Source organism: Macaca thibetana, chromosome 2, assembly GCF_024542745.1.
Source record: "Macaca thibetana thibetana isolate TM-01 chromosome 2, ASM2454274v1, whole genome shotgun sequence".
Lineage (NCBI taxonomy): Eukaryota > Metazoa > Chordata > Mammalia > Primates > Cercopithecidae > Macaca > Macaca thibetana.
Window position 1 is genome coordinate 140948490 of NC_065579.1, and position 17272 is coordinate 140965761.

The 17272-nt window shown below is 43.1% G+C and overlaps 1 protein-coding gene across 6 annotated transcripts in view; it reads left to right on the top strand.

Moving 5' to 3' along the window:
- The window catches only part of ATG7 (autophagy related 7), a 268195-nt gene that overhangs the window by 27308 nt on the left and 223615 nt on the right, over positions 1-17272 (top strand). For 5 of the 6 annotated variants that reach the window (XM_050781456.1, XM_050781460.1, XM_050781457.1 and 2 more), the window contains 4 exons: positions 2428-2545; positions 4468-4545; positions 8801-8917; positions 10868-11017. In XM_050781456.1, the coding sequence (XP_050637413.1) occupies positions 2428-2545; positions 4468-4545; positions 8801-8917; positions 10868-11017 (463 nt within the window). Of the gene's footprint in view, positions 1-2427; positions 2546-4467; positions 4546-8800; positions 8918-10867; positions 11018-17272 lie in introns of those variants that run through there. The other variant, XM_050781462.1, reaches the window with a different exon arrangement.

The window sequence follows — 17272 nt, forward strand, 5'->3', positions numbered from 1 at the left end:
AGATTCCTCCAGGTATGAAGAGCACAGGTGCTCTTCCAGAGGATTTATTCCGTTCTGACCACCTGCCTGCCTGTTGGCCAAGTGTAAATAACTGGTGCAACACAGCCCCAGCACTTTCCCGAGTCACCACTGCGAGACTGAATGAAGTGAAGGCCAAGTGTCTAGCTGTGATGTCCCCAAAGCAGGTCCAGTCTTCCGGCCTTTGTGAGATCCATTTTTACTAGGTTAGTATATGCATTATTGCAAGTTCACTGTTGGCCTTAGTATGTGGAGAAAATTTCTAATTCGGATTCTTTTTAGCACCTATGTTGAGATATAATTCATATACCATAAAATTCACCCCTTTAAACTCTACAATTCAGTGGTTTTTAGTAGATTCATAGAGTTGTGCAACCATCACGACTAATTCCAGAACATTTGCATCTCCCAGAAAAGACACCCTTAGCAGTTACTCCCCATCCCCGCTCCTGCATAGTCACCAGCCCTAGCCAACCATAACTTTACTTTCTGTCTCTGAGGATTTGCCTATTCTGCATATTTCATGTAAATGGAACCATAAGAAACTAAACTAGTAAGGGTCAGAACCAAGATTTGAACTAAATTCTCTTATCTCCAAGTTTCAGGCTCCTTCTCTCTCATTATCACTTTTTAAATTCATTTTCCTGCCACCTCTCATGGTAGAACTTTAGTCATGAAAGATGCCTCTCAGAAGCTCCCGATTGTCCTGGCTAATTAACTTGCATAAGTGCTGATGCTACTAGGAGCCTAGCCATCTTGCAGTTGCTTGAGCTCTTGGTATGTAGTTTTCTCCTTCCACAGAGTGAGGCTTTGGTATGGCTCTTACACACCTGGGAAGTTTGGGAAGAAGGGCACCTTCCTCCTCTGTACTTGTGTCCAAATTAGATCATAGCATGCTTCCTTCTGTTTCCACATCCTGTTTCAGCAGTAATTTCATAAAGCCAAGTCTGAATGTAGAAGGCCTAGTTTACCAACTGCTCTGCTTTCTTTGCCTTTCCTCTGGGCTTAATCTTTTCCCTTTGTGATTTCTCTCTCTCAGCTTGGATGTCCTCATCTCACCTGGATGAAAAATATTCTTTTATTGGAGGAGCATGGTGACAAACAACTTGTGATTTGCTGACTCATAGCTTCCAAGAGAAGGCTTTGGCCATTGAAAGCTAGCTTTCCCTGAGGACTTGGTGTTTGAGCCTGATAGATGGCATTTGACAGAGTCATTGAGCCTGATAGATGGCATTTGACAGAGCCATGTCATTAATTGTACCCCTTCATACCTGTTCTAGGTTTAGATTTCTACTTCAGCCCCATAAACCCAATTTTACATGGACTCTAAATGAAAAGACACAGGTTCTTTTAAACTATGCAGCTATCATCAGTGCAGTCAGTAAAAAGGCATTCTGTCTGCATTAACTGTGACAACAATAGTAGGCTACTAATGAAATGAATATTTTCATTTAACATTTGTAAACTCTGAAATGCAAGTTAATCATTTCAGAGAAGAGACCAGATTTGTCCACATCTGAATTCATATTCAGAATCAAATCCTCTTCTCTTCTCCTGACTTTGCTTACTCTGAGGACTGTAAGGCCTTTGGGGGCAATGTAGAGTGTGTGAACCTGGTGGCATGACAGATTGATAGGTAGCCCAGGTGTGAGACATTTTGTCTGTGAGACTCAGACAACCATCAGGGGCTTGCCCAGCAGCAGTTTTGTGCAGAGCCCTGTTTGGGGCAGGCTAGGTTGTGGGACAGTTAGGAGAACACGTACTTTCTATCCTCAGGGAGCTTACTGTCCTCCAGCTGGGTGGGTATGACTGTAGTTCTTGAAAATGCTCAAAAATATTACGCTGAGTTTTATGTGCCAACTCTTAGCAGAGAAAGTGGAGATAGCTTTCCAGAAGACGAGAGATTAGAGCAGGACCTTGAAGCCTGGGAGACTCTGAGAGGTGGCGTAGGCACAGCACAGTACCTTGGGCTCAGCTAGTTCTGGTTTTAGACTCAAGCTCTGCCTATTATGTGACCTTAGGCAAGTTGCTTAAACCTTTAAATGGGGAAAAGAGCTGTTATAAGAATTCAAACTGTGCACAGTTCCTGGCTCAACAAACAATATTTCCCTCAGGTTAAAGATGGAAAGAAGAAAAAAAAGGAAATGAACTTCTCTTTGGGGGACAGTGGAAGAACAGCATCCTGATAGGTTAGAGTACAGGGAATATATGGGTTTTCCCTATACAGTTGCCTGTTTTTTAGTTCTTGAGTGATGATATTCATCTTTTCCAAGAAAACATACAGTTAATCTTCTGTTTGCCCTACAGAGCAATACCCTTTTTCTCCCACTACAGTGGTGGTTGACTTGTCTCTCTCTGGCTCTCTGAGTCCCAGCTGTGCCTGGCTAACCGTGTTTCTCTTGTATCTAGGAGTGCTCCCACCCCAGCCCGTTGCTGCCCAGCTGTTGGAACACTGTATAACACCAACACACTCGAGTCTTTCAAGACTGCAGATAAGAAGCTCCTTTTGGAACAAGCAGCAAATGAGGTTAGCTGGGAAAACGTGATGTATGTGTCATATTTCCTGTGGTCCTGGCAGGTGCAGTGTTTGTGATCAGGCACATGGGTCTGCTGCAGAAACTGGCATATGATAGGAACTTAAAGACACTTGTGGGCTTGGGCGTATTTCCCAAGAGACAATACTCCAGCTGTCTCCTTCTGTATTGGCAGGAAGGTCAGGGAGAGGACATCCAGGCTCTCACCTGGGATAGGCTGGAAATAACATGGCAGGGCAGAGGTTAAGTCATCAGTTTGCTGCTCATCTCCAGCCAGCATTTGGAAGCAGCCAGACCTCGGAGAGTTGTGTTCCTGTGGCTGAATGCCTCTGGGCACTCTGTTTATTGTGCCTTGGAGAGCTTGTCAATCCTGTGCACCATGCGGTAGAGGAGATTATCACGTAGTCTCTCCAGTGTCTTCACTTATCTAATCTACTGCATCTGATTTTCAAGGCCTCTGTGGCCTGGCCCTGTTTTTCTCTTGTCCTTTCTAAGCTCTCACTCTTGCCCTTGCATTCTCTGAGTCTGTCATAGCAAATCACATGTAATTCCCTCCACCTACTTTCTGTTCTGTCCTCTCTCCTTGGGAACACAATATCTTCTCTGCCTGGAATGTCTTTCCTTTGCTTCTTTACATTGGAGTTAGTGAGAGGAATTAAAATGGGAGGCGGGGGCAGTTTATCCCAGTCCTGTCTAACTGCTTTAATCAAGGAGTCTTTATACCAGTCTTGATTACGACATGGATCTTGTTGGTGTGGGTGCAGTGGTCAGGTCCTGAGGCAGGCTTCCCTCACATCCCTTGGGATGGATGCAGCTGTGACTCAGGAGAGGATGGTCGTTTTTCTTGACCTGTGGCTTGACTGCTCCTGGGCCTCCTGCTTTGGCTGCACATTTAAAAGGGAGTCTCCAAAGAGTTGGGTCAGGCCTTCATCATCTTGGAAAAAAGCAGGTTCCCCACCCCCACAGGAATATCCCACCCCTCAACTGGGGCCCAGAATTCTCCTGGCAGCTCCTGCCCCATGCTCCCTCGGCTTACCAGAAATTGGGAGCCTCTCTTCAGTGGTCCAGCTCCTCCAAGGCCAGTATGTCAGTAGCAGGAACTTACTTCTGCTTACTTTTTTCCCTCTTCCACCCATACTTAGGGAATGATTCTTATTAGTGCAACTGTTTGGTCTTGCTTAGTAACACCAAGTTTAGCTACGAATCTTAGCTACAAAAACATCTTGTGATCCACAGCTGCTGACCAGCACCAGCGTTTGCTCCTAGTTTCAGTACTTGCTGAGTATACATAAATTTGAAGTTTGCTCTTCTTTCTTCATCTCTCAGAGTAAGATAATCTCAAACAAGGCTTCAAGAAACCCCTATGTGTATTTTACAGTACTTCCTTTGAGAGCCCCTCCCAGGCTCTTCACCCTCCCAGTTCCCCAGCTGAGTCTGCAGAGAATTCCTCCCATAAATTCTACCCACTTCTGTGACAGCAAATCCTACATGGCGGTGAAGTTATACGTTTATGCCGGTCTCTCTCTCTAGACTGCGAGTGTCTTGAGGGTAGGGACTGACCGTGTCTTTTATTTCTGTAACCCTGATGTGCCTGGTATATAGTAGACAATAAATATTTGCTGAAGGAGATTGTGAAGACGTGAAAATGGCCTGGTTGCCTCCTCTGTGCTGAGATCTGCTGAGAGGAGGCGCCTGGGCTCCCTCACTTGGCTTAGATGTTGAAGGGAGTGTGGCTGGGAGAGAGGCAGTGTGAAGTGGGCAGAGTGAGGTAACAACCCACTTCATTGTATGGGGTAAGTGGTGCTGGGCCTGCAGGAAAGAAGAACCTGGTGCTTTTCAGCTCCACACTTCGCCTGGGAGTGAGAAGCTCAGAGATGCCTGGTAACCTGCCTTGACGCTTTTCTTCTTTTGGCAGATATGGGAATCCATAAAATCAGGCACTGCTCTTGAAAATCCTGTACTCCTCAACAAGTTCCTCCTCTTGACATTTGCAGTAAGTAAATGGGCTCTCGGTTGCACTGAGGCTGGTGAGATCCCCTGGCTCAGCCCAGTGTACCCGCAGAACAGTGTGCTCTTCTCTCTGAAGCTACTACCTTCTGTTATTTGAATAATAGCTGTTAACGAAACGCTCATTTGATTAGTGGCCAGATAGTGCTGGCACCTATTACCGATGCTAACTTAATTCACCCCATGGATCATACTGGCAGTAATGCATCCCTATGGATCATACTGGCAGTAATTGCATAGTTTATATAAAACAGGGCATCATACAGTCAGGTTCAGGGAATGTTGTTTCATTGTTGCTAACGCCTTTGTTAAATACCGTCCTACAGAGGTCCATTGAAATAAAGGGAAGGGGCTTCTGGATTAGAGGAGATCACACTGCATAGCTTGACCACAAAATTGCTTGTTGATTTTTTCGTTTTTTGTTTTTTTAAAGTCAGAAAAATGTTTTCTGTAAGCGAAATCTAATTAAAATGAACATTGAGGGTAGCCTTGAAAAGGAAATCGTATTAGGGTAACATGTGCTGCCCAGTGAAGAAGGGGTAGAATGTAGATGGAAGGACCTGGCCTTGGTGAGGGAAAAGTAGGGAAAAGGTAAGAGTTGGTTATAGAGATACCAGCTATACACACATGCAAGTGCACACACACAGCACACAGATATGTATATATATATCTGTGTATATAAAACTAATTTATATCCTTTATTATTATATTGACTATATAACATTCTGTCAAATGTATGTTCCATAGATTCCTGTTATATATTCAGATGGTTTCTAATATTCACTATTATTACAAATGCTACTCTGGGCACAATGGCTCATGCTTGTAATACCAGCACTTTGGGAGGCTGAGGCAGGTGGATCACTTGAGGCCAAGAGTTTGAGACCAGCCTGGGCAACACCTTGTCACTACAAAAAATACAAAAATTAGCCAGGTGTGGTGGCACCTGCCTGTGGTTCCAGCTACTGGGGAGCTGAGGTGGGAGGATCATCTGAGCCTGAGAGATTGAGGCTGCAGCAAGCCATGATTGCACCACTGCACTCCAGCCTGGAAAACAGAGTGAGACCCTGTCTCAAACAAAAAAAATACTGTGGCATATTGAAAAATATATAATATTAGCCATATTGGTCTTTTTTCCTGCTCATTTTACTTCTTTAGAATAAGTTCTTTGGAGCGGGCGTATAAACACTGTAATGTTGCTGTGGATTCAGTATGCTGTTTTACCACAGTGTCGTCAGCTTTGGATATTAATCCTCTTTCCCACTTTTTATTTTTTGCCAAGTTCTTCCCCGACCTCCCACCATTCCTCCTGGATTCCTAGATGTAGGGGAGGCCTCTGATTTATTGCCCAAGGCAAAAGAGGGTATGATAGCAATCAAACAAGGCCAGTGGGTGGCTATCTACAAGGAACACATTTTCTAACAGTTACAATGCTTTCTATGTAATAGTGGAGGAGAGAGAAAAATGTTTAAATTTTTTGTCTGATTACTTGGCTCAATTTGGCATTTATAATTTGTCTATACGTTTGGGTAATTCTGTAGATTTTTTTTTTTTTTTTTTTTTTTTTTTTTTGAGACGGAATCTCACTCTGTCTCCCAGGCTGGAGTGCAGTGGTGCGATCTCAGCTTACTGCAAGCTCCGCCTCCCGGGTTCCACCCCATTCTCCTGCCTCAGCCTCTCGAGTAGCTGGGACTACAGGCCCACACCACCACACCCGGCTAATTTTTTATATTTTTAGTAGAGACAGGGTTTCACCGTGTTAGCCAGGATGGTCTTGACCTCCTGACCTTGTGATCCGCCTGCCTCGGCCTCCCAAAGTGCTGGGATTACAGGCATGAGCCACCACGCCTGGCCTGTAGGTTCTTTACTGGGGTAAATTGTAAGTATTGCTAGTTAAAGATTTCTAGTTACTTGAACGTCAGTACACTTTCTTTACCAAGAATTCTCATTAGTAGAACATGCTGACAGTTTGCATTTAATGAGAAAAATAACATTAGCTCTTACTTAAAGTTTTAAGGTTTGCTAGAGTCAGTATGTGTGTTGGTCTTGTTGCCTTGTTTACTGAGCATTATTAGCCTGGCTTAAAACAAAATTGTAAGTATCTATTTTTTAAAATCTTCAGACACTAAGGACTTTATGTTTAATTTAATGGAGGTCCTTTGTATCCTGAAAAGAATCCTAAGAAATGCAAGCCTTTTGGCTTTTGAAGATGACCTGATAAAGTTTCTTAGAATTTGTGAGGTCCGGCCGGGTGCGGTGGCTCATGCCTGTAATCCTAGCACTTTGGGAGGCTGAGGTGGGCAGATTGCCTGAGCTCAGGAGTTCTAGACCAGCCTGGGCAACATAGTGAAACCCCGTATCTACTAAAATTAAAAAAAAATTAGCTGGGTGTGGCGGCCAGCTACTCGAGAGGCTGAGGCAAGAGAATTGCTTGAACCCGGGAGGTGGAGGTTACAGTGAGCCGAGATCGTGCAACTGCACTCCAGCCTGTGTGACAGAGCAAGACTCCATCTCCAAAAAAAAAAAAAAAAAAAAAAGAATTTGTGAGGTTCTTCATCTTGAATTGTTTAACCTTTTACTAAAGATCAGTTATGACAAATCATTTAAGTACAAAGAAGAGAAAATAATCTCTGGAGGTGTTTTTGCTTTACTTCTGCTGTTTTTAGGACTCATAGGACTAGACAGTTCATTAATTTCAGTTTTGTACTTCATTTTGCCATTGTGAAGAGGGAATTTGTTCTTAGTTGATCAGTGAATAGCAGAATTAGAGACCGCAGAATTAGAGAATTATAATGGTAGTTATAAAGTCTAATAACTACCATTATTAGACTTTCTCATCTGTACACATGTTTACATATACATTTACATTTTAAAAGTCATCTAGTATGATTTCATTTATATGAAAAGTCCACACTGGGCAAATCCATAGAGACAGAAAATAGATTCGTGGTTGCCAGGGGATGAGAGGAGGGGGAATGGGGAGTCTCTGCTAATATGTATGAGATTTCTTTTTGAAGTGATGAAAATATTCTGGATGATACAACCATATCACTATACTAAAAAGAAACTACTAAATTATATACTTTAACATGGTGGATTTTATGGAATGTGAATTATATCTCAATAAAAAGTCATTTAACAACCATCCAATTTTAATTGTTAGCAAGATTCAAGAAGAAATATTAATTAGTCACATAAACTGCATTCATATTCAGTGGTCACAGGCTTGTAGGCAAGCTGCCAAATACCCACATATGTCTGGAATACTACCATGAATTTAATTAAGGCCCCAAAAGCTGTAGGAATTCTGAAGCAAGAGCCATTAGCATGAGTGGGAACAGAGTCAAAGACAGCCTCACAAATCCTTTCCCCTGGGTCACCTACCCTGGTGGGGGATGGGTCAGATACACCCGTGAAGATGTAACCTCTTCTATTCACCCATGCAGCTTACTACTTAGAGCCTCTCCGTGGCTGTAATCATGCACTCACTTTATCTCTGCTCTGTCCACAAAGTGAGCTGCCTGATGTCTGGGACTGGGGTTTATTGTCATCTTATTGTCAGTGTCTTATGTTTTGCCTTATACATACCAAGGGCTTGATAGTTGTTGACTTAAATCCACTAAGGCATTTCCAAAAGCAATATTGTATTATTTCAGGCATGCATAGGTATGTGAATAGCACAGCTTCCTTAATAACATGCACTTTTTTTGATTGTGAAGAGAATGGTAACTATTTGGAAGTTGTGCTCCTGTAGATAGTACATTGAGTATGTATGGTCAATGGAAAAAAGCTTAAGTTTTGGAGGCAGAGTTCTGATCTCTTCTCTGCCCTTTGCCATCTTTTTTATTGTTGTTCAGGTTTTTTACCCCTTTGTAAGATTCAGTTTTCTGTTTATAAAATGGGATAATAATAATTACCTCCCAGGGGGATTTTGTAGGTTAAAGGATGATGATGATAATAACAATTACATATTGCACATTTTCTGTTAGCAAGTGGCCAAAAAAGTATATTGTGTTTGTCATCATTTTATTAGTGGTGGTATATGAGACTATTTTGGGAATTAAAAAGTCCTTTATTTGATCATGAGTTCTGCTGGGGATGAGGATATTTGACAAGCTGGACATACTTGGTTTGCGTCAGCTTTGCTATCTTAATTGGCCTTGTGAAGCTACATTAATAGATGCGTTTCATCTTAAGCTAATGGTGCTATTCTAATAACCTATTTATATTTTTTATTCTAGGATCTAAAGAAGTACCACTTCTACTATTGGTTTTGCTATCCTGCCCTCTGCCTTCCAGAGAGTTTACCTCTCATTCAGGGGCCAGTGGGTTTGGATCAAAGGTTTTCACTAAAACAGGTATCAACAAATAACCAAAATGCACAAAAAATTGGGTTGAATGTGCAAGAGTAGTTATCTAGTGCTTTCCAAAGACAAACAGGTACTTCTCTGGATGAAGAGGTGGTGACTGAAATCCTCCAAAGGTGGTACTAGGAGCAGACTTATTTAGAAAATGTTTGTAAAGTCATTTTTTTGTATATATATTTATATATATTTTGAGACTGGGTCTCACCCCCGTTACACAGGCTGGAGTGCAGTGGCACGATCATAGCTCACTGTAGCTTCAACTTTTCAGGCTCAGGTGATTCTCTCATCTCAGCCTCCTCAGCACCTGGGACTATAGGCATCCCACCACACCTGGCTAATGTTTGTCTTTTAACAGATACGGGGTTTTGCCATGTTGGCCAGGCTGGTCTTCAACTCCTGGGCTCAAGCAATCTACCTACCTCAACCTCCCAAAGTGCTGGAATTACAGGCATGAGCCACCCTGCCTGGTCTATAAAGTCATTTTGAAGATGTAGTGAACAGTAATTTTCCAGGTTTTCAGTGGTATTTGGTGAAATGCTAAGCCAGTAAGGGGGAATTATAGGAATATTTTGAAACACCGAAAGAATTTACCAAAATGTGGTCTTCATTTTCAATGTGGGGAAACATAAGGCAGTATACTCTGGGAACAAGTGTTTGAAACAAAACAGAAGGCATTCTCCGACCCTGGTACCAAGTTGCAAAGCTTTTCTACCTGGAGCGGTACATGCAGAGTTAGTCAGTGACATTTGGGATAGATAATAAGGTCATTAGAGATGGTTCCCAGAACAGCAGTTAAAATAATCAGGCTGGTAAAACAGAGACCCTAAACTAGAGAATTCTGATTGTTGTTAAAGCAAAGATTATGTGTCAAGATGATTTGAATTCATGAAACACATCAATCACTAAAGCCCTGGATACTGAAGCCATCATTCAGGGAGCTTTCTTGGAGCTGTTCAGGGAGCAGCCATTATTGATTAAAATTTTTTTTTTTTTTATTTCGTACAAATCCAAGGTTGTGGTTTTGTGGAACTAATTTCCCAAGAAGAAATATAAGTGGGGAAAAAGGATTTTGGATGAGGATTGACTGCTGGCAGGTATGGGGTTTCTTTTATTGAGGACAAAAATGTTCTATAATTATTATTTCTGTGGTGGTTGCATAACCCTGTGAACATACTAAAAAAACAACACATTGCATTATGTACTTTAAATGGGTGAATTGGGTCAGGCACGGTGGCTCACACCTCTAATGTAATTCCAGCACTTTGGAATGCAGAGGTGAGCAAATCACTTGAGTTCAGGAGTTCAAGACCAGCCTGGGCAATATGGTGAAACTCCTTCTCTATAAAAAATACAAAAAAGTTAGCCGGGCATGGTGGTATGTGCCCATAGTCCCAGCTACTCAGGAGGCTGAGATAGGAGGATTGATTGAGCCCAGGAGGTTGAGGCTGCAGTGAGCTGTGATTGCCTGGGTGACAGAGCAAGAAAGGCAGCTTGGAGCCAGAAGGAAGACACCTGTCTCAAAAAGTAATAAATGGGTGAATTGTATGGTATGTTAGTCATGTCTCAGTAAACCTGTTGAAGATTATGGAAAGGTTCAGGGTAAAATTCATCGGGGTAGATTCATGTTGGATTATCATAGGAGAGAAAGAATGTTTGGTTACCTCTCTAAAACTCTGATTGACAGCTTAGGGAACCACCATGTTGTACCATAAAATGTCCCTTTGTGCTCCTAAGACACACACCACCATGCACCTGGAAAGCGTTATATAAAAGCTAAGTGGTATTATTTGGAGGCACTTCTATGTTCGTTTGCTGTAAGAGGAGTGTGATCAGTCATTTCCAGTCTTCTGGTTTTAAGGTACCTTTTATTTTGAGTTACTTTTTAGCTCAGAACTAGATATGTAATTTTCTAGAGAATAACGATGTGTTTTCTGTTTTCAGATTGAAGCATTAGAGTGTGCATATGATAATCTTTGTCAAACAGAAGGAGTCACAGCTCTTCCTTACTTCTTAATCAAGTATGATGAGAACACGGTGCTGGTTTCCTTGCTTAAACACTACAGTGATTTCTTCCAAGGTCAAAGGATGAAGGTCAGATAAACTTTGAGTATCATTTTATTATATAGTTTTTTAAAAAATCTGAAGTTCATGTTACAAGAGACCACTGCAAAAGTCAAACTTGTTTAGATTTCCTTAGCTTTCAAAGGATGTTGAGAACATTTCCTTATCTCTACCCTCTCCCACCCCTGCAGTTATCGAATCAGCTCCTCCAGGTTTTTCTAGCTCTACTACAGCTCAGAGTAATTTTGATACCTTACTCTTTTTTTTGTTTGTTTGTTTGAGACGGAGTCTCGCACTGTCGCCTGGGCTGGAGCACTGTGGCGCAAACTTGGCTCACTGCAACCTCCGTCTCCCAGGTTCAAGCGATTCTCCTGGTCAACCTCCCGAGTAGCTGGGACTATAGGTGCCCGCCACCATACCCGGCTAATTTTTTGTATTTTCAGTAGAGATGAGGTTTCACTATGTCGGCCAGGCTGGTCTTGAATGCATGACCCACCTCAGCCTCCCAAAGTGCTGGGATTATAGGCATGAGCCACTGCACCCAGCCAATACCTTACTCTCTATTAGTGCTAAAGTTATTTCCTTTTTCCCTCCTGATGTATTTTACCCTTATGTTTTAATTTTTATTCCCAGAACTACCTGTAGTTCAGGCCCCTCATATCACACTCCTGGACACTTAGAATCTTGTTTCCATCTTGCGCAACAGAACTATAGAAGAATCTCCCTTGAACTACCCACATTTAGTATATCATTCATTGACCAAGAGCCTAATAGTGTCTTCCTTCTGGCTCCAAGCTGCCTTTCCTACCTTATCTTCCACTATTTTCCTTATAAAGCATTGCTCCAGCTAATCTTATCTATTTTTCTCCAGAATCTCCATCCCCTTCCCATCAGATACACCTAAAACTTTTTTTGTATCTTTCTTTTTCTCATGTTGTATCATCTTCCTAAAACATATTCTACTTTTGAAAACCCTAAGAAATTCTCTCTGTCCTTATTGAAATTCTATCTTCACTGTGAAGCATTTTCATGGTGTGGCCATATATGATCTATCCGTATCTGTAGTCATTGCATTTATTCCCTGATCCTCATTTGCAGGTCCAGTACCTTGTACAAATTTCTTTTTGTGCCATATTAGACTGTAAGCTCCAAGAGGGCAGGGCCCAAGTCTTATGAATTTGTGTCCGTATAGTGTCTAGTACTTGTCTGAGGCCCTCAATAAAATTCTTTTGAATGAATGAAAGAGTACTGTAAGTGTCTTTTAGAAGTGATCAGATATATAGGAAGTTGTCTTAGCTATACAGGAGACTATGAATTAAAAATAACAAAGATTTATGAGTGTTAGGAAGTTCTGAAATCAAATAGAATCATCTCCATAGCCATGTGAATATATCAGAGCTGAAAAAAGGGAAGCCTTTAACTGACGGTCTGGTTATTCTTTAGCCTGAACTTAGGATGACTTTTTTTTTTTAAAGCACATTTTAAAATCAACTACATTTACATTTTATTTTTCAGAGGAAGCCCTTTTTTTTTTTTCCTTGTGTTTTTAGTAGAGATGGAGTTTCACCGTGTTAGCCAGGATGGTCTCTATCTGCTGGCTTTGTGATCCGCCCACCTTGGCCTCCCAAAGTGCTGGGATTACAGACATGAGCTACCACACCTGGCCCAGAGGAAGCTTTTTAAATTGAGGACTGAAGATTGAATTTTTATTAAAATTCTTTCCCCCAGGTGATTTGACAGAACCTCAGCTAAATTAGTATAGCAGTAAGACCATTAATAGCTTAAAGTCCCATCTAGTGTGAAGTCCTATTGTCATAGCAGGCAGGATTAAATGGCCTGTGTTTGGAAGTAACTGTAGGTCAGGTTATATGTGGTAAATAAGTGGTCCTCCCCAAAGTACAGCTCTACCAAAATAACAGTTTGAACAATGCTTTAAAATTAATTTAAAAGGGACTTCCACATACTTGCTCTTTCTATAATAACTCTGTGGAACAAGTGTTAGTTACTAACTGTGGTTAGTTAATTAGTATCTGCATTTTCTGTTTGAGACTCAAAGTCACACGACCACATTGTCTGATTACGAAGCCTATGCCCTTTCTTGTTGTTGTTGTTGTTGTTGAGGCAGAGTCTTGCTCTGTCACCCAGGCTGGAGTGCAGTGGCACGATCTCGGCTCACTGCAACCTCCGCTTCCCAGCTTCAAGCGATTCTCCTGCCTCAGCCTCCCAAGCAGCTGGGACTACAGGTGTGCACCATCATGCCCAGCTAATTTTTGTATTTTTAGTAGTGATGGGGTTTCACCATATTGGCCGGGCTAGTCTCAAACTCCTGACCTCGTGATCCACCCGCCTTGGCCTCCCAAAGTGTTGGGATTACAGGCGTGAGCCACTGTGCCCGGCCACAAGCCGATGCCCTTTATACCCTTCCCTTGACCTTGGGGAAACTGCATAACTTTTCTTTGTATTAGTTTATCTGTTAAATGGTGGTATTGCCACCTCCTTTTGTGAGGATTAAACATGATAATGTGAATAAAATGCCGAGCACATGGTAGATGCTCAATGTTTCCACTTCCTTTATGTTTCAACAGCAGCATATTTTGAAAGACAGCAGATCTCTGGGGTCTCCTCTGAAGTGCTCTGGGGGATTCACCAGTGCCCTGTCCCTGAGTCTAACTGCCTGTCTGCTTGTCGGGTTCAGGCACATTGTCCTTCACTTGGTTACAGTTATATCTCAGGAAAGCCTGGAATTACTCAGCACATGTGATGAACACCTCCTTATGGGCCAGAAATTTTGAGATACAATTGTACTTGTTCTCACACAACCCAAAGTCTTCTAGAGGAGAGGAGACATTGACCTGTGGAAAGTTCAGTAGAAATTCAAGTAATGGAAGATAAGTTCAAAATATTGATACACGTGGTACTTTGGTTGGTCGTCTATGCCTTATCTTATTCTAGAAAAGATCACCAGAAGCCTTAGAGCGTTTCGGCCTCATGGGAGTTTTATAGCCTTCATGCCGCCCTTCCTACCTGTGGCCCTGAATGTTCCTGTCTCTCCTCCGCACTGCTGTCCAAGTGTATTTTCTTTTTGAGACAGAGTCTTGCTCTGTCGCCCAGGCTGGAGTGCAGTGGCCGGATCTCAGCTCACTGCAAGCTCTGCCTCCCGGGTTTACGCCATTCTCCTGCCTCAGCCTCCCGAGTAGCTGGTACTACAAGCGCCCGCCACCTCGCCCAGCTAGTTTTTTGTATTTTTTAGTAGAGACGGGGTTTCACCATGTTAGCCAGGATGATCTCGATCTCCTGACCTCGTGATCCGCCCATCTCGGCCTCCCAAAGTGCTGGGATTACAGGCTTGAGCCACCGCGCCTGGCCCAAGTGCATTTTCTAACGTGTAAATTTGATCATATAACTCTTCTACTTAAAACCATTCTAAGGTTCCTGTTGACTTCAGGATAACGTTGAAACTACTTAGCTTGGCATTTGAGGTCTGTTCCTTTCTGGTTTCTGTCCATCACTAGCCTCATTTTATATTTCCCAAGATACATCCTGTGCTCTGGCTACCCCTGTGTCTTCCAAATGCCACATGCTTTCCCCCCATCTCTCTGCCTTCAGATATCTCTCTCTCTCCCTTCTGTCACCTGGCAGCTGCCTCACCTACCCTTCTGATTCATCATCCCAGGATGCACTGGCTGGCTGATTGCACCATTTCATGTCTCTCTTCTGTGTTCTGGTAGCAGCCTCCCTGCTAGCACTGACTGGTCTCCAAAGTAATTGTTGATTCACTTTTCTGCCTGCCCCATATCCCCAGCCTGTCAGCAACTTTAGCACTGAATCTTGTTTGTCCCCACTCTGCATCCTCAACGTTTAGTGCAATGCTGGACACTTAAGAGACACATGATGCGAGAATGCTGAGAGGAGAGAGACAGAATTGTGAACTGGTATGAAAATTAAAGAAGGCTTTTGCTGGGGGCAGGGTCGAACCCTAGAGAAATAATTTCTAGACATCATTTTCAGTGGTTCTTGCTTTTATTGCATTAACCTCATTCACTCTCTTTAGCATAATGCCAGTTTCCCTTTGAGCCACGACATTTCCTTGAAGGTTTTCACCCTCTTTTTTCAAAAATAGGCATTCTTTTCAGTATGAATTCCTGCACTTGTGCTCTGGCTTCATGTTTTACTCGATTCTGCCCCCTCCTCCTCCCACCAGCACTTTGTTCCCTAAAAAGTCACTGCTTCTCTTTGAGCCCTGTGTCCTCATGTGTAGGATGGAGAAATATTGGAATCCCTCTGAGTTTCTCTCTCTTCCACCTGTTTCTCTTCTGGGTTATCTCATTGTGCCTGCAATGCCAGAAACCATTTCCTCCCAAGTAATTCAGTTTCTCCCACTAGCCTGAACCTCCCTCTGGACCCCGGGCCACATTATCCAGCTGCCTGCTTGCCTCCTTCTGCATCTTATAATCTTTATCCCAAGGCTGGTCCTTTTCTGGCTTCACTGGCTCAGAATGATGCTGCCTCTATCCAGTCACACGAGCCAGAAATCTGGTCATCCTACCAGACAGCTGTCTTCCCACTGCCACCCCTGCGTCTTGTGGATTTCATGTCCTGAATGTCTCTCAGCCCTTCTGCCACCACCTCAATCTCTGCTGTACTGCAGCAGCTTCCTCACAAGCCTCCTTGTATCTACTCTGGGCTTCTCCAGTTCATTCCCACATCATCCCCACAGTTTTCTTTAGAAAAGCAGATCTGATCATGTCCCTATCATAATGAAACACCTGAATGTCTTCTTCCCTGTGCTCTAAGAATAGGGGCTAAATTCTTTCATATGGCCTACAAAAGTCTGTGTGGCCTGGCCCCTGTGGGCATCCAGCCCCAAGTCATTCCACGTTCCCTGCCACAGGGCTTTTGCATGCACCTTTTGCCTGGAACTCTCTTCTCTCTCCTTTCTCCACTTCTACCTTTCCCTCCCCCGACCTCCCCTTTGCTCTGTTAAGTGCCCACTCTTTCAAGGAAACCCTTCCCTGACCTCTATAAAAAGGTGTATTCCTTCTGTTGCAAGCTCTCATATCACTGTGTATCCCTTCTTTTTTCTTCTTTTCTTTTCTTTCTTTCTTTTTTTTTGAGATGGAGTTTCATTCTTTGTTGCCCAGGCTGGAGTGCAACGATCTTGGCTCACTGCAACCACCGCCTCCAGGGTCCAAGTGATTCTCCTGCCTCAGCCTCCCAAGTAACTGGGATTACAGGCATATGCCACCACACCTGGCTCATTGTTTTATTTTTAGTAGAGACGGGGTTTCGCCATGATGGCCAGGCCAGTCTCAACTCCTGACCTCAGGTGATCCACCCACCTCAGCCTCCCAAAGTGCTGGGATTACAGGTGTGAGCCACCACACCTGGTCCATAATTTTACATTTTCTTGAGTGATCTTTGATTAATATATTTTTCTCCCATTTAAATGTAAGCTCTACCAGGACAGGTACCCTATCTTTGATTTCCCACCATTGTGTCTGCATCCCATAGCAGAATGCCTGGTGTGTAAAATGCAATGGAAGGATGAATTCATGCATAAATGAGTTGTGAAGACTGGAGATTGCTCATGAGAACCACCTGGTCAGTGTCTGGCATACAGTAGGCCTTCAGTGAGTAGAGGGTAGCTCTTAGTATTAGTTCATTGTAGGTGTTCTCTTGGATGTGAGCATTCTATTGTCTGGTTAAGGCCATGTGGTTTACAAAGGCTTTCCCAAATTGTCTGCACACCTCAATTTATGTCTAATGAGTTACACACATGGTTACTGGAGTGACAGGAGACAGAATACAGGGGAGGTATATGATCTGCGTGGCTGATTCAGAGCAGGGGTTCTTAATTTGCAGTAGGGTGCAAATGCATAATGTCTCAGAAGGTTTTGGAAGCAGTGGATCCTCACCCCAGAAAAATACACATCTACATGCAGTTCTGCTTCTATTGTCAGAGATGCACAGAGCACTGAGACTCTCGGAGGCCCTGGCTTGGAGGAAGATTAAGGAAAAGACAGGAGTTAGCCTGCTTAGCAGGGAGCCTGTGGATTGTTAAGGTCAGGAGGTGAATGAGTCCCCTTTGTTCCAAGTCAGAGTAGGAGCTTTGCATGTGGAGGTACTGTTCACTTGTGTGTGAAGCCTTGGCTGACTATGAGAGAGTGGGTACCTGCCCCTGAAGAGGACACATTGCCAGCCACCGACAGCAGGGACTGCCATGGTCTCAGTTTTGACCGTGTGCCCAGCATGCAGCTGGTCACTCATACATGCTATTACTTATCC